At 38.4% G+C, this 26031-nt stretch overlaps 1 protein-coding gene across 2 annotated transcripts in view; it reads left to right on the top strand.

Moving 5' to 3' along the window:
• The window catches only part of ENPP3 (ectonucleotide pyrophosphatase/phosphodiesterase 3), a 75717-nt gene that overhangs the window by 9848 nt on the left and 39838 nt on the right, over positions 1-26031 (top strand). For both annotated transcript variants that reach the window (XM_058735288.1, XM_058735290.1), the window contains 9 exons: positions 2-124; positions 1878-2003; positions 5230-5290; positions 6776-6873; positions 15378-15457; positions 18676-18795; positions 19314-19423; positions 20881-20946; positions 21687-21759. In XM_058735288.1, coding sequence (XP_058591271.1) covers positions 2-124; positions 1878-2003; positions 5230-5290; positions 6776-6873; positions 15378-15457; positions 18676-18795; positions 19314-19423; positions 20881-20946; positions 21687-21759 — 857 coding nt within the window. The remainder of the gene's footprint in view (position 1; positions 125-1877; positions 2004-5229; positions 5291-6775; positions 6874-15377; positions 15458-18675; positions 18796-19313; positions 19424-20880; positions 20947-21686; positions 21760-26031) is intronic.

Genomic DNA, 26031 nt, shown 5'->3' on the forward strand with positions numbered 1-26031 from the left:
GGAAGTTGCAGGAAGAAATGCTTTGATTCTTCATTCAGAGGACTGGAGAGCTGCCGGTGTGATATGGAATGTAAACAGCGGGGTGACTGTTGCTGGGATTTTGAAGACACCTGTGTGAAATCAAGTATGGACTCTGAGGATAAGTTCATTGTAACATGTTGGTTGTGCTTTCACGAATGCATGTCCGATGTGTATTAGTTTTCTAGGGCTGCCATAACACAGAAACTGGGGAGGGGGAGACTTAACCCACAGAAATTCATTTTCTCACAGCCCCAGAGGCTAGAAAGCCAGGATATAGCTGTTTTGAAGGTTGGTTCTTTCTAAGGGCTATGAGGGAGAATCTGTTCCTTGCCCCTCTCCTAGCTGGTGGGTTGCTGGCAGTCACTGGCAGTTGTTGGTTTGTGGTAGCGTAACCCCAAACTCTGCCTCCGTCTTCACGGAGAGTTCTCTTGTGTCTTCGCAGTCTTCCCTGTGTGTGTGAGTTCATGTCCAAGTTTCCCCTTTTTATAAAAATACCAGTCGCACTGGATAGGGCCCACACTAAGGACCTCATTTTAACTTGAGTGTCTACAGAGATCTTTTTCTAAGCAAGGTCACATTCATGACATTGGGGGCTAGGACTCCAACATTTTGTGGGGATATTATTTAACTCATAACAGCTTGTGTATGGGATCTATGATTACCATTCCCCCCTTTACAGTACTAAACATAGAGGCCACACTTGATCTGATTGAGGTTGAGGAGTACTAGTCTCTAGCAGACAAGATGCTGTGTATGTTGCATGGAGTACAGATGTCACAATGGAGTTTCACTATGACTCAAGTTAATCATCTTAGTTTCATTGGCAGTGGCTCTTAGATTTTAGGATGCATAAGATTCACTTGGAAAGCAGAATCATCTTGGTGATTCTGATGCCAGTGCTCCACAGAACACAACTTGAAAAACACTATTCTCTGGGGAGAAGAGACCGTTCACAATGTTTAATTTTTTAAGAAACCAGCGACGGCATGTGCATACGGGGGTGGCTAGTGATTCAAGGAGAGTAAGACTGGAATAACAGAACTCCTTACATTACGCTTTCTGAAAAGGATAAGAGGGAAGGGATAACGTACTGTAGATAAGATGTGTATTCCCTTTACTAAACCTTTCCCAGTATTTTCTAATAATAAGGGAAGGGCAATGAAGAACTTTATGCACAATGGAAGCACACAGCAGTTACCTGTTCAATGCATTTGTCTCTGCACAGGGCTGATGTTGATTTTAGACACTGACTCCTAGCAGGTGGCACTAGGAAACAACGGCGGTGCAGTCTCTTGCTGTTTTTAGCCCAGATGTTTATTTACACTGATGTCATAACTGAGCACATAGCCTGGGAGAACAGCAAGGGCATGGCGGAGGCTCATCCACCAGTTCTGTCACCCTCAGCTGCGAGGTGCCCTGACCTCCCTACATCCTTACCCACCTGACCGTGTTCCTGCTACTTCTGTTGTCACTGCCTCTTCCTTGCTGCCTGTCCTTAGATAAAACTGCTCTCCGGTGGCAACAATCATTCAGGCATAACGGTTCATCGCTGTTGGGAACTCCTATTTCCCAATAGGGTGGGGTGGGTGGGGACAGAGCCAGTGTTCAGAGTTTCTCCAAACTCAGAGGTGTACCTGCTAGGTGGATCAGAGCTGCTGCTTGAAAGACTGCACCCGTGCCAAATGAAGAAAAGCGGTGGATAGCCCCTTGTTTGTCTTACATATTCTCATTTATTAGGGCGATAAGCCAAGACTTTGAATGCCCAGTAATACAGGGATAAATGCATGGAATTCATGTTTGATATTGGATACTTACAAGAAGTTAAATGCTGGCAACCGAACTGTGTGATTTTACAGCTCAAATATGGACATGCAATAGATTTCGTTGTGGGGAGACCAGACTAGATTCCAGCCTCTGCTCTTGTTCAGATGATTGTCTGCAGAGGAAAGACTGCTGTGCTGACTATAACAGTGTCTGTCAAGGTAAGCAGAGGAGATTGAACCATTTGCCTCCACGGGTTCAGTGACCCCAGAGCTGACTGGTCTAGGCTGCATAAACGAAAACGAGTCAGAGAATCTTGAGCTACTCCACGTAGAAGAAATGGCCAGTGTGTTTACCGTGGGAAGAAATGCGGCTTGTGTGCTGTAGAGAGAGGGAGCTCATAACATAGGGACTACAGAAAAGAAGAGAAAGGTGAAAGTTCTGTATTTCTTGGTAAGGCAAGGTTTCTCTAGTCCAATGACTATGATAGAAATACTTGTGGTTTGAGACACCAGATGGCAGATCCTAAAGTTAAAACATGAGGAAAGAGATTATCTGGCTTGTATATCAGTCTGTTAAACCAATGTTACTGTTGAAACAGCTGTGTCCTGACTAGTTAAATTACTGATTAAAGACCATGAGAGAGTTAATGCAGAGCCAAGATTAGGATACAGGTTCAACTCCTGATTCCAGCTCTAAGTGAGATACTGTAGATTTTTTTTTTTAATTTTTTTTTCAACGTTTTTTATTTATTTTTGGGACAGAGAGAGACAGAGCATGAATGGGGGAGGGGCAGAGAAAGAGGGAGACACAGAATCGGAAACAGGCTCCAGGCTCTGAGCCATCAGCCCAGAGCCTGATGCGGGGCTCGAACTCACGGACCGCGAGATCGTGACCTGGCTGAAGTCGGACGCTTAACCGACTGCGCCACCCAGGCGCCCCTAGATTTTTTTTTTTTAATTACTAATCCCTCTGAACACCTAATGAAATTTATGAAAAGTGAGCATAAACACACAGCAACAAAATTGCTTCAAGCTATCAACCTTTTTTTCATAATGCCACACCCGATAAGAGGACTAGGAGGAAGATGTTATAGAAGAAACATTAACTGTAATCTCTTAGTAGAAAGTAGGTTTTGCACTAATGGATGAATCAGTTTTTATTACAAAATGTAATTGAAAACCAACTAAAAAGAGCTATCAAAAAAAGAAAAATAAAAGCCTGAAATGGTAACTTCTTTTTCAAATAATTATTGCTTGACATTTAGTATTGTATCATTAAAAATTCTGCTACATTCACAAAGCAAAGCATAATTTCTTGCTTGCTTATTTCTATAAGTTCACTGACCACACTGCCTCTGACCTCTATATTTTCCCAGCTTTTACCCCAAATATATAACTTTTAACTTTTTATCTCAAGACTGGTCCTCAGGTCATATGGTAAAATTTCCTGCTGAATTCCTTGCACAATATTGTTCAAACTTAATAGATACAAAAATAATTGTTTAGCAGTGTAGAAGTTTACTACCACCACTAATTGGGCACTTTGATGGAGTTAATTTCATCATTTCAGCTTATTTTTCAAAATAAATGTAAATGTGTTCTTACTGTAAGGAGTCAACATTTTGTTTAAAGAGGTTACATGATTTTTGCCAAAATTAAATCTTTAAGCAGTAGCTTGAAGGCATTTGAATAATTTTGGAAGAAACCAGCCAGTTACTCTTACATTTTAAATTTAGAATTTTAAAGATTTTAGGATAAACTTCTAACACATGTACAGAAGAGAACAGTATGGTGATCTCCCCATATGTCCGGCACCTAGCCCCAGCAATGATCAACTAATGGCCAGTCTTGTCTCATCTTGACAAAGTATAATTTTCAAAAGATAAAAACACAACTCTCATATAAATGTAATGTGAACATGTCGAAGAGTAATTAGCTCATTCATGAGATAACCAACTAGAATGTTCAGTTGGCTTAAAGAGAATGAAAGAGACTAAGTATATATAGTATGGAAAGAATGTTAGAATGAGGTAAAAAGTACTGTAACTTTTGGTGGGATAGAAATGATTTGCATTTCTACAGGAAAATTTCTTTGCTATCAGACAAGAATCAGTTATGTTGCTATCACTTTTCTACCAAGTAACTGCTATTGTTACTGTGAAGTAAAATAAATGGTAAAGAATAAGCTAAATAAAGGTATACATTCCTAGGTAATTAGATAATCCATTTGATTAGATAACGTCCATTTTAGATAATTCCCAGAATGATACTGAAGTGAAGTTTAGTGATCAGTCCTCCTTTTGCTTATCTTCAAGTTTTGGATTTTGTTGTTCTTAAAAAAAATGTAATTTTATTCACCCCAGCTTTTCTCCCTAAATTTTAGATTATTTCTAAGTAAATCCTAGAGTTAATATTCATCTGTAAATATTTTCAGGACATATCTAAAAAATGTAAGTATTTAACAAAATTATAATACCATTAATAGATCTAAAAATATCAATTGTTGTTTGTTGTCATCAAATATCCACTGTTCTGATTTTTCTGCTTGTTTCATAACATTTTTAAAAAAGATTGTCTGAAGTAGGATCCAAATAGATTTCATACATTACAAGTGGCTGATGTATTTCAGGTCCTTTAAAAGTAGGTTCTCTTTCTTTTTTTCCCCTTGCAATTTATGTGTTGGAGTAAAAGGGCCATTTGTTCTACAGTTTTCCAGTCTGAGCTTTGTAGACTGCATCCCCTGTAACTTAAGCAGTTTGTCATCTCATTTCCTGAAAATTGGTAGTTGCAATCAGAATCCGACGACTGTTCAGATTCAGGTGCTATTTTTTTATTTTTTTATTTTGCAAGTATACTCCGTAGACGGTGGTATTACTTCCATCAAGAGGCACATCTTGACTGCTTGTCACCTTTTCTGGGATGTTAGCCATTGATGATCTTGCGTATATCCATCAAGGGGTGCAAGTGATGACATTTATGCACTATCATTTCTACTTCATTAATCAGCTGGAATGTTCTATAAACAGAAACATTTATGAAGTCAAATTTTTTTAGTTAAGGTCTTTGTTCAGGTTTTCCCAGTTGATATCAATTATTCTCATTGGCTGCTTCTGCCCACCCCCCAACCCCCACCATGATTTCTTTCCTCCTTTCTTTAGATGGTATATCTGTATTTGTTAAACTCATTTTTTCTAATTGTCCCTTTCCAGTTAAATGAATCTCCTTTGTTTTTCTTGGTAAAGATGAGCTTCTTGATATTCGATCTGTGCAAATATCTGGACACACTGACCTTTTCACCATGTGGAATAACACTTAACATGTTCCGGTGGAATTAAGTCATTGGAATAACATGAACTAAGTAGTTTGGAAAGATCAAGGTCATTGAACATTTGTTCTTTTTTTTATGGTGTAGTTGTCTAAAGATTTTGATCTTACATTTTTTTAGGAGAAACCCCATGGGTGAAAGAAGAGTGTGGCATAGCCCAGCCGTCTCAGTGTCCAGAAGGGTGAGAATAAGGGCAGTTTTTATTCTCCTTTAACAGATGGCACATGGAATGTAGTTGAGACACAGGGTGGAATTTCCTCCACTATATTTATATTTCAAAACAATAAAGTTAAGAAACGATGAGGATTCTTCTGACTTCAAACTCAGAGTTTTGTCTACAAAGCATTTTTAAATTAATTTTTTTATATTCATGTCTTATAACAATGACTTAAAAAGATTTGCTGAACTATTACATACTGACATTCCCAAGGTCCTATGATCAGGACTGGAATTTAGATCTGAATTACTCCAGCCAGAACTCTTCTCTATTCACATCCCGGTACCTCGAATTTATGCTTACTGAGGAAAGGGGAAGAAGTTTGCCCATGGAAGGACTCCCAAGGAAACGTAGATCTTGAAGGATGAGGAGGACTCGTTATGTGTACCTGCGTGATGAACATGTGAGGTAGAACCCCTCGCTGACCCCTCCTATGCATCTCCTCCACACATTTGTGGTGGCTGCTACTGGACTTTTCCCAATCCTGGAAACATGCCCACAGCATGTCCCAGTCAGGATGGATTTCTTCTCCAGTGGCCCCTTATGCCCATCCCCTGCTTCATTCTGGCCCAAGCAGTGGGAGGAAGATGATGAGGTAGAAGAAAAAAGGAATACCTGGCTATAGGAAGAGTTAGTGCAGTCATTTTTAGATAGCATTATTTTATATAAAAAAAATGTGTGTGGATAATGTCTGTTTTTGTACCATGCCACTTTGGTTTACCCCAGTCCTCAGATCCAGTTGCCCAGTTCAGCAGCATCCAGGAGGAAGAGCCAAGAATTTAGAATAAAAAGGATACTTGAGTTTGACTCCTGGTCTTGCCCCTGAGGCTCTGCACTAGTCACTTCTCTGAACTTCATCTACAAAATTATAGTAGAGGGGCGCCTGAGTGACTCAGTCAGTTAAGCGTCCAACTTTGGCTCAGGTCATGATCTCACAGTTTGTGGGTTTGAGCCCTGCATCAGGCTGTGTGTTGACAGCTCAGAGCCTGGAGCCTGCTTGGGATTCTCTGTCTCCCTCCCTCACTCGCGTTCCGTCTCTGTCTCTGCCTCTGTCTCTCTCTCTGTCTCTCTCTGTCTCTTTCAAAAAAATAAACATTAAAAAATTTAAAGTTGTAGTAGTAGTAATAATAACAATAACAATAATAATGCCAAGTTCAGAAGATTTCATGTGAGAATTAAGTCAGCATCATCATCAGTGCGGATCCTGCTTAGGATTTTCTCTCTCTCCCTCTTTCCGTCCCTCCCCCACTCATGCTCTCTCTCTTTCTCAAAATAAATAACATCAAAAAATAAATCTTTAAAAAGGGAAAGAAAAAAACACGGTAATTGTCTTAATGTGCTTTCTAAGGATTTTCTAATTTAGAGAATTGTAAGTAGTACAGACGTCTTTGTTTTTGGTTTTTTTTTTTTACAATAAAAACATGTACTAATTCTGTTTTCCACTTTCAGATTTGAATTGCCACCAGTTATTTTGTTTTCCATGGATGGATTTAGAGCTGAATATTTGCAGACCTGGGATACTCTCTTACCTAATATTCATAAACTGAGTAAGTCCTCCACAACCACAGGCACACAAACGATGAGGACACCTAGTTAGCCATCCTGTAGATGTGCACCTTTCTTCCTGACCTTCCATGTTAGTAGTTTGTCTTCTCCCAGGACCTCTGGAGATCCTGAGGACTTCACCACTCAGGATACCTAGTTTCATACTTTTGGCTCCTCCTCTTTTTTGACGCATGCTCATCTTTTTGTTTGTTTCTTGTGATTCGTTTTGTATTTGAATATAACTTCATCCTATGGAAATCTGTTCACATATAATGTCTCAAAAGCGGTGTTTGTCAGACTTGGGTTCTGGGTCTTAGCAACAAGCATATGACCAGCAAGGACATGATCCTGAAAGAGTCTGAATGGCAGAGCAGAGTCAGCACATCATACGCTCCAGAAGGCAAAACGTCTAGTATCTCTCTCTGGTTCTGGAATGAAACTGCCTGGAACCTGGCTTCACCGCTTATTAGCTGTGAGACCTTGGGCAAACTTGTCTCACCTATTGGCGCTCTTTCTCTCCAGCTGTAAAATGGTCACTTCCTACCTGATGCAAATACTGTGAGAATGTATATGTGGTACACACTGAATGGTTTTAAGCTGTGATTGTAATTATTGTTTCTGTTATCATCTTTATCAGGATGTGACGCTTCTTTCTAGGACACTTGGCCTTCATACAATTTTATAAAGTTATTAATAAGGAGAAATTAAGTACCTATGGATACAGAGCCAAGAAGTGTATCAGAGCATGGTTGGAACCAGAGGGTTGGTTCCAGAGTCTGTATTCTTCACTGCCTGACAATTCCTTTCTTTCTTCCCCCTTCTACTAGGCCTTCTTTTGCCTCTAAGGTTCTCAAAGTTTATCACAATTTTACTGGAAGCCTGTTTTTATTTTTCTCCAAATTATTAAAAAAGAGCTGTTTGAGCCTGAGTAAGTCAATTACCTCATCTGGGTCTTCGTTTCTTCATTTGTAAAATGAGAGGATTAACTTTATGGAATTCCACTGTTAGTTCCAGCTCTAAAATTCCATGACTCTAGAGAGACGAACTGCTTCCCCCGACAACACAAGATACTTTGTCTCTTCAGCTTTTTTCTTATTCCCTGAGGCAGAACTACAGCAAAGACTTTGAGAGTTTGGGGCTCTGACCGAATTAGCTTCAAATTCAGGATTTGTCGTTTAACTGCTGAGTTACTTTGGCCTGGAAAGTTGATTAACACTTCCCAGTTTGTATTTCCTCATCTGAATTTTCCTTGACAATCGGGATATCCAATTCTGTATCCAAAAGGGAATTTAGCTAGCCAGGCTGAACCGAACCCCTTCTGAAGGGGAATTATTTGATTTGCTCATCCCACTCAGGGTTGGAAATGACACCAATGAAACATTGGGCCATTGAGAATGTTCCCTTTTTAAAGCTTAATATGTATTTTTTAAGTCATGCAGACAACATTTGATTCTTTAATGTGTAGACATCACTAACTAGGTCTACCAAGGCAAATGGGCTGTTAGTTTCCAGGAGGCCTGATTAAGAATAGATGTGAATGAGACTTAGGATTAGGACTTCCTGGGAAAAGTAGGCTTGAGGTGAGGTGTGTGACAACAGACATCACTTTAAGGAAGTCTAGAACCCCATCTCCAGTATCCCAAGAAGCTGCCTGAGTTGGGTGACAGCGGTCTGGGAAGCTGAACATGAACTAATACCACAGCACAGTGAGTCATATTGGTGACTTACAAGGACTCAGACTCAACTCTAGTGAGAGGACAAGGTCATTATCTTGTCTTAGTGTGGGTGGGGACAGGAAAAAAAGGGTCAGGCCCAAGAACAGCAGACTGTCAGGTGAGACGGAAGTGATTCGACTTGCACCACAGGTCAGGCTTCCTGGAAAGTTAGGTAGGAAATTGGGGATAGATTAAGACTAGTAGTAACAGGTGTATCTGGCAGGCAACATTTGTAGATTTTTGAAGATCAGAGTTAGTTAGCAAAGTTTACTTTCACAAACAATAGAATTCTTAACTTCTCCACAGCAGATGCCGTTTGCTGTCTGCTGCCTCTTCCTCCTCCCCCTCTTCCTCTTTCTTTCTTCTTTTTAATTTTATTGTGGTAAAAATACTTAGGAGATATAACCACTTAACAGACTTTTAAGTGTATAATGAAATATTGTTATCTATAGGCCCAATGTTGTATAGCAGATCTCTAGAATTTATTCATCTTGCATAAATGAAATTTTATACCCATTGATTAGCAACTCTCCATTTTTTTCCTCCCCACAGACCCTGGAAATCACCATTCTATTCTTTGTTTTAAGACCTTGACTCTTTTAGATCTCATATAAGTGGAATTATTTGTATTTGTCTTTCTGTAACAGGCTTATTTCATTTAATGTCCTCAAGATTCATTTATATGGTTTCATTTTTTTAAGGCCAAATCAAGTTCCATTGCATATATACACCACTTAAAAATCCATTTATCTATTGATGGAAATTTAGGTTTTTTCCACATCTTGGTTATTGTGAATAGTATTGCATTGAACATGGGGGTGTTAATATCTCCTCAAGAACTTGATCTCAATTATTTTGGATAAATATCCAGAAGTAGGATTGCTGGATCATATGATAGTTGTATAACTTTTTTATTCTCACTGTCAGTGCACAAGGGTTGCACTTTCTCCACACCCTCACTAACACATGTCTTTTGTGATTCTGATAATAGCCATCCTAACAGGTGTGCAGTGATATCTCACTGTGGTTTTGACTTGCATTTTCCTGATGTTTAATGACATTGATCATCTTGTATGTATTGGTCATTTGTAGGTCTTCTTCAGAGAAGTATCTATTCAAATCCTTAGCCTATTTTTTAATTGGGTTATTAGGTTTTTTTTCTATTGAATTGTAAGAATTTATTATCTATTTTAGAAGTCAACTCCTTACCACATATATGGTTTGTAAGTATTTTCTTCCATTCCATATGTTGTTTCTGTTGATGGTTTCCTTTGCTATGCAGAAGCTTGTTAGTTTGATGCAGTCCCATTAGTTTATTTTTGCTTTAGTTGCTTGTGTTTTTGGTGTCATATTCATGAGATCATTACTAAAACCAATATCACAAATCTTTCCTCCTCTTTTCTTGTAAGATTCTTGAGTCTTTAGTTCATTTTGAGTTAGATATTGTTTATGGTATATGAAAGGGTCCTTGCCTAGTTCCTAATTTTACTGGAAAAGCTCTCAGTTTTTCATTGTTGAGTATAATCTTAGTTGTGGGCTTTCCATACATGACCTTTACCATGTTGAGGTAATTTCCCTCCATTTCTAGTATGTTGAGAGTCTTTATCATGAAAGAGTATTGAACTTTATCAGATGCCTTTTCTGCATCTGTTTAGATGATCATGTGATTTTTATCCTGTATTTTATTAATGTGGTATATCACATTAATTGATTTTCATATGTTGAGCCATCTTTTATCCCAGGGATAAATCCCACTTGGTCATGGTGTGTGATTCCTTTAATGTACTGTTGAATCCAGTTTCCTGTTATTTTGTTGAAGATTTTTTCATCTGTGTTCATCAGGGATATTGTCCTGTAGTTTCCTTTTCTTGTGGTGTCTTTGTCTGGTTTTGGTATCAGGGTAAATGCTGTCTTCATAAAATGAGTTTGGGACAGTTTTCTTCTCTTCAGTTTTTTGGAAGAGTTTAAGAATGATCGCCATTGATTCTTCTTGGTTTCATATGAATGTTTATTTTTGAGAGAGACAGAGACAGAGACAGAGCATGTGAGGGGGAGAGGCAGAGAGAGAGGGAGACAGGATCCAAAGTGGGCTCTATGCTGATAGCAGAGAGCCAGATGAAGGACTCCAACTCACGAACCACGAGATCATGACCTGAGCTGAAATTGGACCCTTAACTGACAGCTCCCTAGGAGCCCCGTGCATTAATTTGTCTTTAAATACTTGAGAGAATTCATCAGTAGAGCCTTCTAATCCTAGACTTTTCTCTGGAGAAGGTGTAGTCTAGCTAAAGGTTTGTTAATTTTATCTTTTCAAAAAACCAACTTTAATTTTCTTGACTTTTACAAGTATTTTTCTTACAAGTATTTCTCTTTGTTTCCTTTATGTCTGCTATAATCTTTATTGTTTCCTTCCTTCAGCTAACTTTGGATGTAGTTTGTTCCTTTTCTTCTTTGAGTTGTAAAGTTAGGTTGTTTATGTAAAATTTCTTTTTTAATGTAGCTGTTTGCTGCTATACACTTCCATCCTTGTACTGTTTTTGCTGTATCTGTCAGCTGTTTCACCTACTACGCATTTAGTTTTCTGCTCTTTCTTAGAGTTTATAGTTTCTTTTTTTAATTTTTTTAATGTTTATTTATTTTTGATAGGGACAGAGACAGAATGAGAGTGGGTTAGGGGCGGAGAGAGAGGGAGACATAGAATCCGAAGCAGGCTCCAGGCTCTGAGCTGTCAGCACCAGAGCCCGATGCGGGGCTGGAACTCACTGAGCTGTGAGATCATGACCTGAGCCGAAGTCGGACACTCAACCGACTGAGCCACCCAGATGCCCCAAGTTTATAGTTTGTAAGGATATGTGTTTATTCTATTTATGTTTCCAGATTTTTGGGGGGTTGGTACTTCCTTTTTGAAAAAGTTCTTTAAAGAGTAAAATACACAAATGATAAGCTTTTAAAAATGATATTAAAATGTATATAGTAGAATAACAACAACCAACTAACAAACAAAAAAAACTCTTTCCAGATTTTTCTAGCTTTATCTCTGCAGAAGCATCTACTCTTGTTGGCTTCTTGTGTATCCTTCCTTCCTTTATGATTTAGATTATTAAGTTCTAGAAGAAACAATTATAGAATTTTTTGCTTTCTGTGAGCTGTTCTACAACAGCTCTTTTTCAAAGGCAGGTGATCCAAAATTGTAGCATGAGTCATGGATAGTCCGCAGGTGTGTCCTATTTGGGACATCCCAACTAATGTCATGTTTTTACATTACTGGTAGCTTAGTTTGTATTTTATTTTATACTCCATGACTTTAGGCATTTAAGAATTTGATTACATCACCCATGTTTGAAGGAAATACAAAGAAAAACTGACTTTAATATTTCTGTTTATTGTATGCTTCCCCCCCCACTTAAATTCTTTTAATTATATAAGAGAATTGGATCTCATTTTCTTTTCTTATTGTATGACTTCTTAAAAATAATAAATGTTGTCTTTCTCTGGTTAAGTATGAGACTTATGGTAGTATTGACTGAAAAAAAAGGTTATTTTAATCTTTAATTATACTTAGAAATCAAATCCTAGGGCAGGCCTCAAACTTAGGTACATCAGAACCACTTTGGGTGGCTTGCCACAAATGTTGATTTTTTTTCCAGATCTCTTTTCTTCATCTTGTACTTACCCCTCCATTCCTACCAGAGTCCTATTTAGTAAACTTGATATGGAGCCTAAGAAGGTTCTGAAGGAGATAATCCCTAGGTCATATTGGAAACACTGCATATTGGACCAACTCCAAGCCTATTTGAGAAAACTTTCATTGTTTCCAACTATAAACTTTGTAACTTTCTGGACAACAATCATTTTTGCTTTTTGTTTTAACCTAAATAAAATCAATAATGGTGAAGCTTTCTTTTAGAATTTGAGTTGACAGTATTTTGAAATGGGAAATTTCTTCTCCTTCACCGTTGGAGAGGAAATAGCAATGCTGGAGTGGTTCTGACCTTGAGTGGTGTTATTGCACAGATCGAAAACAGCAGAACATTTGAAAGCAAAGTTGATGCCGCACTTTGTGGAAAACAGATCACAGGAAACTTCACTGATCAAATGGAAACTGTACTGAAAATAATAAGTAGTGAAGTTATTTACTACTTATTTTATAAATGTTACTACGTGACACAGGCTTATGCTCGTATATAGGGCAAATTCCTTTTCAGTTACCTAGATAGTTGTGTTGACTTTTGTTATATTGGATGCTGTCACATAAGAACTATTAGCTGGGATGAAAATGTTATATAGAAATTCTCATCATAATGACCTGAGTCAGAAAGAGAGGAGCAACACAAACATACAAAGCTGGTGGCAGTGTGTAATTTGGGGTATGCTTAGCTGAATGATCCCCAAGATGTGGCTCATGGACAAAATGTGGCCCACTCTATTTTTGTGTGGCCTAGTAAATGCTAAGAATTGTTTTACATTCTTAACTGGTTGAGAAATAAAGAAGAGAATATTTAGTCATATGTACAAATTACATGGAATTCAAATTTCAATGTCCACAAATAAAGATTTATTGGAGGACAGCCATGCTTATTTGTTGGTGTAGCATCTATGGATGCTTTTGGCCTCAATAGCTGAATTCAGCTGCTATAACAAGGAACATATGGACTTACAAAGCCTAACATTTATGATCTGGCCTTTATAGAGAAATGTTGTAGAGTCTTTCACTTCTCTATTAAAAACTGACATTCCTTAGAATGTAGGAATTGTAGGCATCAGAATTTCAACCTTTTTGAAATCAAGGAATCGATCCCATTTACAGTTGCACAAAAAACCATAAAATACCTAGGAATAAATTTAACCAAGGAGGTGAAAAATCTATACACTGAAAACTGTAGAAAGCTTATGAAAGAAATTGAAGAAGACACAAAAAAATGGAAAAAATTCCATACTCCTGGATAGGAAGAACAAATATTGTTAAAATATCGATACTACCCAAAGCAATCTACATATTCAATGCAATCCCTATCAAAGTAACAACAGCATTCTTCACAGAGCTAGAACAAATAATCCTAAAATTTGTATGGAACCTGAAAAGACCCCGAATAGCCAAAGCAATCTTGAAAAAGAAAACCAAAGCAGGAGGCATCACAATCCCAGACTTCAAGCTATACTACAAAGCTGTAATCATCAAGACAGTATGGTACTGGCACAAGAGCAGACACTCAGATCAATGGAACAGAATACAGAACCCAGAAATGGACCCACAAATATATGGCCAACTATTCTTTGACAAAGCAGGAAAGAATATCCAATGGAATAAAGACAGTCTCTTCAGGAAGTGGTGCTGGGAAAACTGGACAGCGACATGCAGAAGAATGAACCTGGACCACTTTCTTACACCATACACAAAAATAAACTCAAAACAGATGAAAGACCTAAATGTATGACCGGGAGCTGTCATACATTCTCCTTAAGGAGAAAGCAGGCAAAAGCTCTTTGATCTTGGCCTCAGCAACTTCTTACTCAACATGTCTCTGGAGGCAAGGGAAACAAAAGCAAAAATGAACTACTGGGACCTCATCAAAATAAAAAGCTTCTGCGCAGGGAAGGAAACAATCAGCAAAACTAAAAGGCAACCAACAGAATGGGAGAAGATATTTGCAAATGACATATCAGATAAAGGGTTAGTATCCAAAATCTATAAAGAACTTATCAAACACCCAAAAAACACCCCCCAAAAAACAAATAATCCAGTGAAGAAATGGGCAAAAAAACATGAATAGACACTTCTCCAAAGAAGACATCCAGATGGCCAACTGACACATGAAAAAATGCCCCACATCACTCATCATCAGGGAAATACAAATCAAAGTACAATGAGATACCACCTTACACCTGTCAGAATGGCTAACATTAACAACTCAGGCAACAATGGATGTTGGCAAGGATGCGGAGAAAGAGGATCTCTTTTGTGTTGTTGGTGGGAATGCAAGCTGGTGCAAGCCACTCTGGAAAACAGTATGGAGGTTCCTCAAGCAACTAAAAATAGAACTACCCTACGACCCAGCAATTGCACTATTAGGCATTTATCCAAGTGATACAGGTGTGCTGTTTCGAAGGGACACATGCACCCCCATGTTTATAGCAGCACTGTCAACAATAGCCAAAGTATGGAAAGAGACCAAATGTCCATCGATGGATGAATGGATAAAGAAGATGTGGTATACACACACACACACACACACACACACACACACACACACACACACACAATGGAATATTACTCAGCAATCAAAAAGAATGAAATATTGCCATTTGCAATTACACGGATGGAACTGGAGGGTATTATGCTAAGTGAAATTAGTCAGTCAGAGAAAGACAAAAATCATATGACTTCACTCATATGAAGACTTTAAGAGACAAAACAGATGAACATAAGGGAAGGGAAACAAAAATAATATAAAACCAGGGAGGGGGACAAAACATAAGAGACTCATAAATATGGAGAACAAACTGAGGGTTGCTGGAAGGGTTGTGGGAGGGGAGACGGGCTAAATGGGTAAGGGGCACTAAGGAATCTACTCCTGAAATCATTGTTGCACTATATGCTAACTAATTTGGATGTAAATTTTTAAAAATAAAAAATTAAATAAAAAAAAAGAATTTCAACCTCTTTCCATCTTCAATCCACTCTTTAGTTAGCTTTTTATTTCTCTGTAAAAACTTTATGTTTAGATTTTTACTTAAAAAAAAACTTACCAGGAAAAAACAACTTCTTAATTTCTCACTATGTTTTGTTGCAGAAACATGTGGAATTCATTCAAAATACATGAGAGCTGTCTATCCAACCAAAACCTTCCCAAATCATTACACTATTGTCACGGTAAGTGTTTGGCCCAGTGGCAAGACTGATAGGCCATAGACAGGCAACTGACCACGACAGACACGCTTACACAGGAAGTGGCTGAGTCCCATGTCACACACACATTTCAGAAGCACATGTGGCTTCATTCAGGCTAGGAGGTAGCATCTCATTGTGAGGCCATCCAGTGCTCTGAGATGTTACGTATGAACGAAGGTCCCAGCAATAGGCTAATTCACCTGTGTGACAGGCCAGGATAGCTTCTTGGTTGTGAGAAATACCATTCTCCTCTGATCTTTGGATTTGCCTCCACTTTTCTGAGTCTGCTGGGAATTGTAGGTTATGTGTGAAGACAGCCACTCTGAAGTAGGAAATGTCTTTTTTCCCTAATCTTTTCATTGTATTTAATTTGACAAAGACTTCTGTTTGATAAATAAATGCATGCTGGCTATATGTCTTTAGATAAAGCAAATAAACCAAGTGAATTCTCCTTAATGTGTAATAAGACGTAAGTGAAATGATCAAAATGAACTCAAAGGCAAATTAAATTTTTTAACATTTATAGATTTACAACACATCTTAAGGAGTCCTCTACCTCAGACTTTATTACCAAAGGATATTATGTCTTTACCACTTTGCATTTACTCTTTTATTACTATAGGACAGTAACTATAATTTATTTAAATTTTAACTCTTAAGTTGCAATGTCTAATGTATGTAATGTATATATATATTATGTGTATAATATAATATATATAATTTATATATAAATATAAATAAATATATAATTTATATATAAATATAAATAAATATATAATATATATATATATATATATATATATATACATTTATATATATATATTTGCAGATTTTACCTAAATATTTGAGTTGCCCAGCTCACATATTCCCAGTTGAGGTCTAAAAGGTGACACTCTGCCTTTCTTGTTTTAACTCTCATGTAGCAAACAAACGTTTTCACGGTGTACTGACTATATGTGTGTTAGATAAGCTTCACTCAGGCATGAGTTATAGTGAATCAACAACATCTATTAAATGATAATTTTTAAACAGAAATAGACAAAAACAAGATTATGTATTGATCAGCAGATAAAAGTGTTGTGACTAGAGGCTTGCACTTTATTTTCCCTAGGAGCAATGGTTCAGTATTCACTCATTCAGTGTTTGTAGCAACTTTATAGAACATAATTACCACAGATAACAAGAATTGACTACTAATCATTAGGGAAATGCAAATAAAACCACAATAAGGTATCACCTTACACCTATAAGGATGGATAGTATGAAAAAGACAACAAATAACAAGTATGGGCAAGGATGTGGAGAAAAAGGAACCTTCACGCACTGTTGGCGGGAATGTGAATTGGAACCTTCATGCACTGTTGGCGGGGATGTGAATTGGTACAACCACTGTGGAAAGCAATGTGGAAGTTCCTCAAACAATTAAAAATAAAATTCTATAAGATACAGTAATTCCACTATTGGGTATTTACCCAAAGAAAATGAAAAGACATATAAAAACGAGCATTATTGGGGCGCCTGGGTGGCGCAGTCGGTTAAGCGTCCGACTTCAGCCAGGTCACGATCTCGCAGTCTGTGAGTTCGAGCCCCGCGTCAGGCTCTGGGCTGATGGCTCGGAGCCTGGAGCCTGTTTCCGATTCTGTGTCTCCCTCTCTCTCTGCCCCTCCCCCGTTCATGCTCTGTCTCTCTCTGTCCCAAAAATAAATAAAAAACGTTGAAAAAATAAAAAATAAAAAATAAAAACGAGCATTATTTGCAATAGCCAAGATACAGAAGCAACCTAAGTGTCCATTGATAGATGAATGTATAAAGAAGATGAGTTATATATGGCATATTATCATCTGTAAAAATGAATGATATCTTGCAATGTGACAACATGGAGGGACCTAGAGGGCATTATGCTAAGTGAAATAAGTCAGACGGAGAAAGACAAATGCCCTATGATTTCACTTATATGTGGAATCCGAAAGCCAAAACAAATGAACAAACAAGCACAAAACAAAATAACAGAAACAAATCATAAGTACAGAGAACAAACTGGTAGTTGCCAGAGGGTAGGGAGTTGAGGAAAATCCGCAAAATATATGAAAGGTATTAAGAGGTATAAACTTCCAGTTATAAAATAAATAAGTCCCAGGGATGAAGAGTACAGCATAAGGAATATAGTCAATAATTATGTCATAATGTTGTAAGGTGACAGATGGTAACTACACTTACCATGGTGAGCATAGTGTAATGTGTAGAAGTGTCAAATCACTGTGTTGTACACCTGGAACTGCTGAAACACTGTATGTCAACTATACTTCAATAAAAAAAGAATTGACTATATGTGTGCATATATACATAAATATACACACATTATATATAACACATATGTATGTATATATAAATAAGGTGTTATACACAAGTGCTATTAATTTACTGTGTATGTGTATATGTATCCATATAGTGATGTTCTGAAATAAGGACCCTAAAATCTACCTAGAAATAGTTACAAATGCATGGGATATCATAGGCATTCAATAAAATGTGTGGAATAATTGAATAAATATGTGTTATTGGATTGAAAAAAATGATTGGATTGATGGATAAGTGGAAGGGAAGATGGAGAGAAATTTGGCAGGCTCCCTTCTAAAGTGCTGGTAACACACTTTAACCCCTTTAGCCAAGGTATTTGATACTTAAAAGCTTCTAAGTAGTGCATTTCTTGCTATTATTGCCAGTATAACCAGTGGCTGATCATTATTATCATATAAGAAACTTTAATTAACAGTTATTAATCACGTAAGAGTTATATTAATGTCATTGGCACAAGCCATCTGCCTAATATCATTCATTTACTGCTCTAGACCATGGTGGAACCATGCCTATACTTACATCTATACCTACACTTACACCTACCTATACCTATACCTATACCTATACCTATACCTATACCTATACCTATACCTATACCTACCTACATACATACCTGTACCTATATCTGCACTTATACATACCAATACCTACACTTGCACCTATACCTGCATATATACATATACATGTATATATATTTGGTATTTAGGTTCAGACCCAGGGGTTTTGTATTGAAAAGTATATGACGTCTTTCTAAGATATGAGTTATAGGTCTTATGATATTTTAATTTAAAAGTGATTGATTGATATATTATTTTAAATCTTTTTTGAAATTATCATTTTAGGGATTATATCCAGAATCCCATGGCATCATTGATAATAATATGTATGATGTAAACCTCAACAAGAATTTTTCACTTTCATCAAAGGAGAAAAACAATCCAGCTTGGTGGCAAGGGCAACCAGTATGTAGCATCTACATGTGGCATCGAAATAATCTCCATTTTTCAGTGTGATAGTGGATCACTTTCCTTTCTGCACTTTTACATTATCTTTCTAATTTCTAAGTGTGGGGTGTAATGGGAAGGTGTTTCACCATTTATAATTTTAATTTAAATCATGTAAATATTCATGATTGTTCACTTACCTTGCCTTCTGTTGAAACTTGGATGTAGTATTCTAAACATAACAATCTAGAGGTTTCTCAGAAGGGTTTTCTGTTAATTTCCTCCCCCCCCCTTTCTGTTTTATACTTCTTTAAAAGCAAAAGAGGAGCTATACAGTTTTACCAATTTGAAAAAGAGTGATCTTTCTTACTACCTTACTATGTTCTTGACTTTTGGGGTGGATCCCTACGTAATTAAATTTTGTGAATGTTAATTAATATTGTTTAGTTGCTAAAAAATGGCACCATTTCTACAAGTTCTACCCAAACAGATTATTCTTTTGACTTCCACTTACCTTAGGTTTTCTCTTCTTATAGATCTGGCTGACAGCAACGTATCAAGGTTTAAAAGCTGGTAGCTTCTTTTGGCCTGGATCAGACGTCGCTATCAATGGCTCCTTTCCTTCTATATATATGAGTTATAACAGGTAGTCGTTAAGATATGATTGCTCCTAGGCAGGTATGATTACTAACCTTGGTAGTAATTCTATTTTTCCAGTTGTTTGGGTCAAAAATCTTTTTTTTAAATTTTTTTATTATTATTTTTGAGCGAGAGAGAGAGACAGAGAGCAAGCAGGGAAAGGGGCAGAGAGAGAGAGCGAGACACAGAATCTGAAGCAGGCTCCAGGCTCTGAGCATTCAGAACAGAGCCTGACGGGGGGCTTAAACTCACAGACCGCGAGATCATGACCTGAGCGGTAGTCAGCGGCCCAACCAACTGAGACACCCGGGCGCCCCTGGGTCGAAAATCTTGAAGTTATCATTGATTCCTCTCTCTTACATCCCTCACCTGGTCTGTCAGTAAATGCTTGTGACTCTAATTCAAAATATATGCCATCTATGAACTTTTGTTATTTCCAGCATTACTGCTGTGGTTGGAGCAACCATCATCTTTTGCCTATATTATTTTGCCTATATTATTGCATTTTCCCCATCTCCCTGCTTCTATTCTTGTCTCCTACCATCTATTCTCTATCTACCAACCAGAATGTTAACTTTAAAAAACAAGTCCAATTACGACGTTCTTTTGCACTAAAAACTTTAATGGCTCCCTGTTTCACTCACAGTAAAAGCCTTCAGGGTCCTATTGGTATGACCCCAACCACCCCACTGTGTCTCAGACCTTGTCTCCCATTATTCCACCTGGTGCTGACCTCCTGGGTAGGCCTTAACACGCCAGAATTGTCTGCTTAGGGCCTTTGTGTGGGCTGTTCCCTCTGCCTGAGATAACTCACTCCATGTATCTGCATAGCCTGCTCCGTCACCGTCTTCAGGCTGTTGCTCGAAAATTACTTTCTCAATATTGTCTTAGCCTGATTAAACTAAGATTTCAAATTCCAAACCACCCCCACCCTGAATTCTCACCTTACTGTACTCTGGTGTTTCTTTTATCCCTAGCATTTGTCATCTTGTGATACGCAATAGAATTTATTTATGTATCAGATCTATTGTTTATGGTTTGTCTTCACTAGAATGTCATCTCTAGGAAGGAAAACATCTTTGGTTTTCCCACTGATAAATATTGTTTAAAATGAACAAATAGGTGCCCAATATACACAAATGTATAAATAAATGAAATAAAAATAAACCGAATGGATAGTAATTAATGGTCTTTATTTCAGTTGGGGGAAAATCGTAAGATGGAAGGATGAGAAAGAAAGAAAACAATATATATTTAATTTACACTGAGACAAACGTATCTCTATATTAGTATTGAAAACAGGAATCCCATTGAGTAATACTGAATCCCCTTCAGTATTCTGATCGTATATGAACACAAAATGGACATCTGAAAATATTAACTGTCTTTCTGAGTAGGAATATAGTGGAGTTATTTTTTTTATTTGAGTAGTTTTTGAAAATTATTTTTTTCTCTCCTTTTCAGAAGTATCCCATATGAAGAGAGGATCTTTACATTGTTGAAATGGCTGGACCTGCCCAAAGCTGAAAGGTATTACTTAGAATCAGAGAAGGGCTGGCACACTGGGATATCTGCGAGTATAAAATGCAATTATTTCTTTACTTTAAATGACCCCTTCTGAAAGAAACTTGGCATGTTCTTTTTTAAGAAATGTTCAAGAATTATTCCTGAGAGCAGTTGAGTTGAGTTTTTGCTCTTGAGAATGTGACTGGCACTATGGGACAATAGAGATAGAGCCAGTACCAGGAGTAGAGGCAAGTAACACAGAACCTGATGTAGACTGGAGGCAGAATGGCGAAAGGGTCTGAAACTTCATTATGAGGATTGACTCATGGAGCTAGAGGTGCCAGAGCAAGGCCCTGTCAACAGTCCTGAGTCAGAGCATCCTGAAAGAGAGCAACATGTCAACAGCGCCTCAGAAACCAGCCATCTAAAGAAAGAATTCAAATGGCAGAACAAAGAGTGGGTGGAAAGCCAGAGACTGGGAACTATAGAAGGCTGAGGCACACCAAGAGAGGTCTTGGCAGAAAGAATAAGGGAGATTTTCATAAGTGAGTCAGACCAACGCTCATGCCCAGGAAGGTCTTACTTCCCGTTACGAGTACCTCCCCTCTGGGCCAAGTGGAACGACTGGGCCTGGATGAAGACAAGGAGGCCAGAGAAAAGGAAGGAAACTGCCACCAAGTTCTAAACCTATGCACTTGCCAAATCCATCCCGTAGGTTTATTCCAAGTTGATAATGTCTTTCTCTGCTTCAATTTTACCCCTAGACCTGCTTTTTATACCATCTATGTGGAAGAGCCTGATTCTGCAGGACATAAAAATGGGCCAGTCAGTGCCGGAGTAAGTTGGTTTTATTGAACAAATATAAAATCATCTAGCCCTAACCCACAAAGTAAAATATTCTTTAATTCTCACTGAATACAAATGTATCTGATATGAACATGAAGACATTAAAATAGCGAACAGTCTAAAGGTATCTCTACCTTATTAAAAATTTTAAAAATTACCAAAAAAATTAAAAGTCTAAAAGATATACCTGGTTTATGACAACATCTCGATTCATTTGATAAACATTCATTGAAAACTTAGATGTAGCACTGTTATTTCATACAGTGGAACCATCAAGGCTAGATACTGCATGCCAATTCAACATGCTAATATAGCTCATTCCAAATTAAGTCACTTGCAAGTCTGTTGTGAACTATCCAGCTGTCTATTCACACACTATATTCCATTCACAGCATCCTTATAATTGGACTTTATATGCTGGTGCCCCCAGCAGAGTCCTTCCTCTCCTGGGCCTCCATTAAAATTGAAGTAGACTTTTAAATATTAGTTTTGCCATTATCTAAACCGTTATGTTACATTTTTACTACAGAAATAAAGACCTTAAATATTACTTAAAAAAAAAAAGTCATCTCCTTTATTGCTGTTATTATTGTTACACTGAAGCCTGTATTGTCCTGGACATAATAATGTAAAGCTATGAAGGCCTCCATGAGTATGGAGGCATTTTCCTGCTTCATGGAAACTTATTTAACAGTTATCCTCCATTGGAAAACAAAGCATATTTCTTCTGGTACCCTGACTTTGTGGTTTATCAGAAATGCCCTTCTTTTTTCCCATTAAACCAAAATGATTCCTGAAACAAGGCCTTGCTCAAGTCCTACCATTTTTTTTTTTTAACGTTTATTTATTTTTGAGACAGAGAGAGACAGAGCATGAACAGGGGAGGGGCAGAGAGAGAGGGAGACACAGAATCGGAAGCAGGCTCCAGGCTCTGAGCCATCAGCCCAGAGCCCGACGCGGGGCTCGAACTCACGGACCGCGAGATCGTGACCTGAGCTGAAGTCGGACGCTTAACCGACTGAGCCACCCAGGCACCCCATCAAGTCCTACCATTTTTAACCCATTAGTCCTCCATATTCCAACACCACTTCGGTGATATCCCAGAATTTAACATTTAATCAGGCTATTTTAAGGGTGAGTGGCATAGTAACTATCTGAAGTACATTCACCACTTCTTTTCTGTTTTAATTCTTATCCACACTTGATATGGCTAATTGTTTTGAGAGGGGACACTATAATCTGTATTTGTCTGACCCATACAGCTGAGTTAATATTAGGCACCGTATCTTTTTTTCTAGTCAATGCTCTAGTTTAGCTCCCAAATAAATTTTAAGTGTAATGTTGAAAAGTGCCACAAAGGAAAAGATCAAGGTGCCCTGAGGGGTGATTGAGGAGGTCCTAACTAGTCTGAGGAGAGGCAGGGACTGTGACTGGTTAGAAAGTTCTCTGAATAAGAAAAAGGAAAAAAGTTCACAAACAGCCTGGTTGAGGGAGGAGGTGAGCGTGGTAGAGGAATGCACAGAATGAACAAAGGGACAGACAGGCAAAGGGACAAATAGACATGGTGATAATGGTAAGAATGGTGATGGCAGTTAACTCTTCTTGTGTGCTCCTCTGTGCCAAGTATTGTTTGGAACGCTATGAGGATTATCTCCCTCCCATGTCTGGAGCACTGTGACCCAGGGGCAATGGCTAGAAAGAAGCCTAGAGAAGGAGGCAGGCACCAAATCATGCAGATCCTTGTTGGCCATGTAATGTGCAAGGGAAGCACTGAGGCATTTTAATCAAGAAAGCAACATGACCAGATCGGGTTGTATCTAAAGATCAGTTTTACTATGCAAGAGGAATGGGTTAGAGGGAACAGAGGAGGGTGGGAGAGATGGGTTAGCTTTGCAACATTCCTGAAAAGAGATAATTGCACCTTGAACTAGGGTAGTGGCAACCATCATGGGAGGAAGGAGTTGCATTTGAGATTCATTTGGGAGATAGACCTGGCACGGCTTGGTAGGATTTGGGTGGTGGAGTGGAGGATCAAGGACAGTTGTCAGATTGCTATCATTAGCTGGCAGGTGTTTCCATTTACATCAATGAGGCGACTGAAGGGGGTCAATTTTGAAGGAGAAGATCTTGTCGTGGTTAAGGGGCTTGTGGTGTCCAAATGAAGATGCCCAGAAGGCAATTGAATATGGATTGAAAGCTCCAAGGGGTTGAAATCAGGCAGCTTGGCAGCATGTAGATGGTGCATGGAAGTGAAGATGTCCTAAGGAGAGAGTGAAAAGTGAAAATAGAAGGATTAAGACCATGCCTCATTTAAAACTTTAGAAGAGGCAAAATGGATGGAGAACCTGGAAAGCTTTATGGCTTTATTGCTGTTATTATTGTTAGTCATATACTTTAGTTTGGAGTGAATGTGACATAATTTGAAAGCAAAAGGCTACTTTAGTTTGTTTGTTCACTCGCTCTTTTTCAAGCTTATTAACTTCTACATTTTTCAGTCATCGATACTCTCTTGCTCTTGCTCTGCTATCCTTTTAAGGTCTACTTTTAATAGTTTCTGGTGGGCGTGATGTTGTGCTGGGCATTCTTAGGGGTTGAAGAAAATGAAGCCATTACCCAGTAACTATGTTGAAAGGGCAAATAAGTAATGACTTAATGTATAGCAAGGTTTTATTTTAAGAAACCTTTAAAATTTTGGTAGCTGAAACAGTGTTTAGGGGTGCCTAGCTCAGTCAGTTGAGAATCTGACTCTTGACTTCAGCTCAGGTCATGATCTCATGGTCATGAGGTCAGGCTTTGTGTTGGGATCTGTGCTGGCTGTGGAGCCTGGTTAAGATTCTCTCTATCCCTCGCCCTCCACCCCTCCCCAACTTGCATGCTAGCAGTCCTGTGCACGTGCGCTTTCTCTCTCAAAAAATGAATTAAAACAACAAGTGTTTATTTTTTTCTCACACCTACATTTTAAAAAAAATTTAGGGGCACCTGAGTGGCTCAGTCCGTTAAGCCTCTGACTTTGGCTCAGGTCATGATCTCACAGTTTGTGAGTTGGAGCCTCGCATGGGGCTCTGTGCTGACAGCAAGGAGCCTGGAGCCGACTTCCAGTTCTGTGTCTCTCCCTCTCTCTGCCCCTCCCCTGCTCACACTCTGTCTCTGTCTGTCTGTGTCTCTGTCTGTCTCTGTTTCTGTCTCTGTCTCTCTCTCTCAAAAATAAACAAACATTAAAAAAAAATTAAAAATGCAAATCCAAGTTGGTTAGCATACAGTGTAGTCTTGGTTTCAGGAGTAGAACACAGTGATTCATCAGTTAGATGCAACACCCAGTGCTCATCCCAACAAGTGCCCTCCTTAATGCCCATCACCCACTTAGCCCATCCCCTCACCCAACACCCCTCCAGCAATCCTCAGTTTGTTCTCTGTATTTAATAGTTTCTTATGGTTTGCCTCCCTCTCTGTTTTTATGTTATTTTTCCTTCCCTTCCCCTATGTTCATTTGCTGTGTTTCTTAAATTCTACATGAGTGAAATCATATGATATTTGTCTTTCTCTGAGTGGCTTATTTTGCTTAGCATAATACACTCTAGTTCTATCCATGTTGTTGCAAATGGCAAGATTTCATTCCTTTTGATTGCCAAGTAGTATTCCATCGTGTATACATACCACATCTTCTTTACCCATTTGTTAGTCAGTAGACATTTGGGCTCTTTCCATAACTTGACTATTGTTGATAATGCTGCTGTAAACATTGGGGTGCATGTGCCCCTTCAAATCAGCATTTTTGTACCCTTTGAATAAATACCTAGTAGTGCAATTGCTGGGTTATAGGGTAGCTCTATTTTTAATTTTTTGAGGAACCTCCAGACTGTTCCCCAGAGTGGCTGCACCAGTTTGCATTCCCACCAACAATGCAAAAGTGTTCCCCTTTCTCTGCATCCTTGCCAACATCTGTTGTTTCCTGAGTTAAAAACAACAGTGTTAAAATGGGAAGAGTATTGTGGCCTGGTATAGCTGGAGAAGGCTTTATGAATTAGGGATGTAGAAGGTGGTGGAGAGATTTAAAGTCTTGTGAAACCAGGAACTTCTTTTTTTTAAATGTTTATTTATTTTTGAGAGAGAGAGAGAGGGAGACAGAGAGAGAGAGAGAGAGAGAGAGAGAGAGAGAGAGAGAGAGACAGAGTGTGAGCAGGGAAGGGGCAGAGAGAGAGGGAGACACAGAATCCGAAGCAGGATCCAGACTCTGAGCTGTCAGCACAGAGCCTGACGTGGGGC

This window comes from Neofelis nebulosa, chromosome 6, assembly GCF_028018385.1.
Source record: "Neofelis nebulosa isolate mNeoNeb1 chromosome 6, mNeoNeb1.pri, whole genome shotgun sequence".
In the NCBI taxonomy this organism is placed as follows: Eukaryota; Metazoa; Chordata; class Mammalia; order Carnivora; family Felidae; genus Neofelis; species Neofelis nebulosa.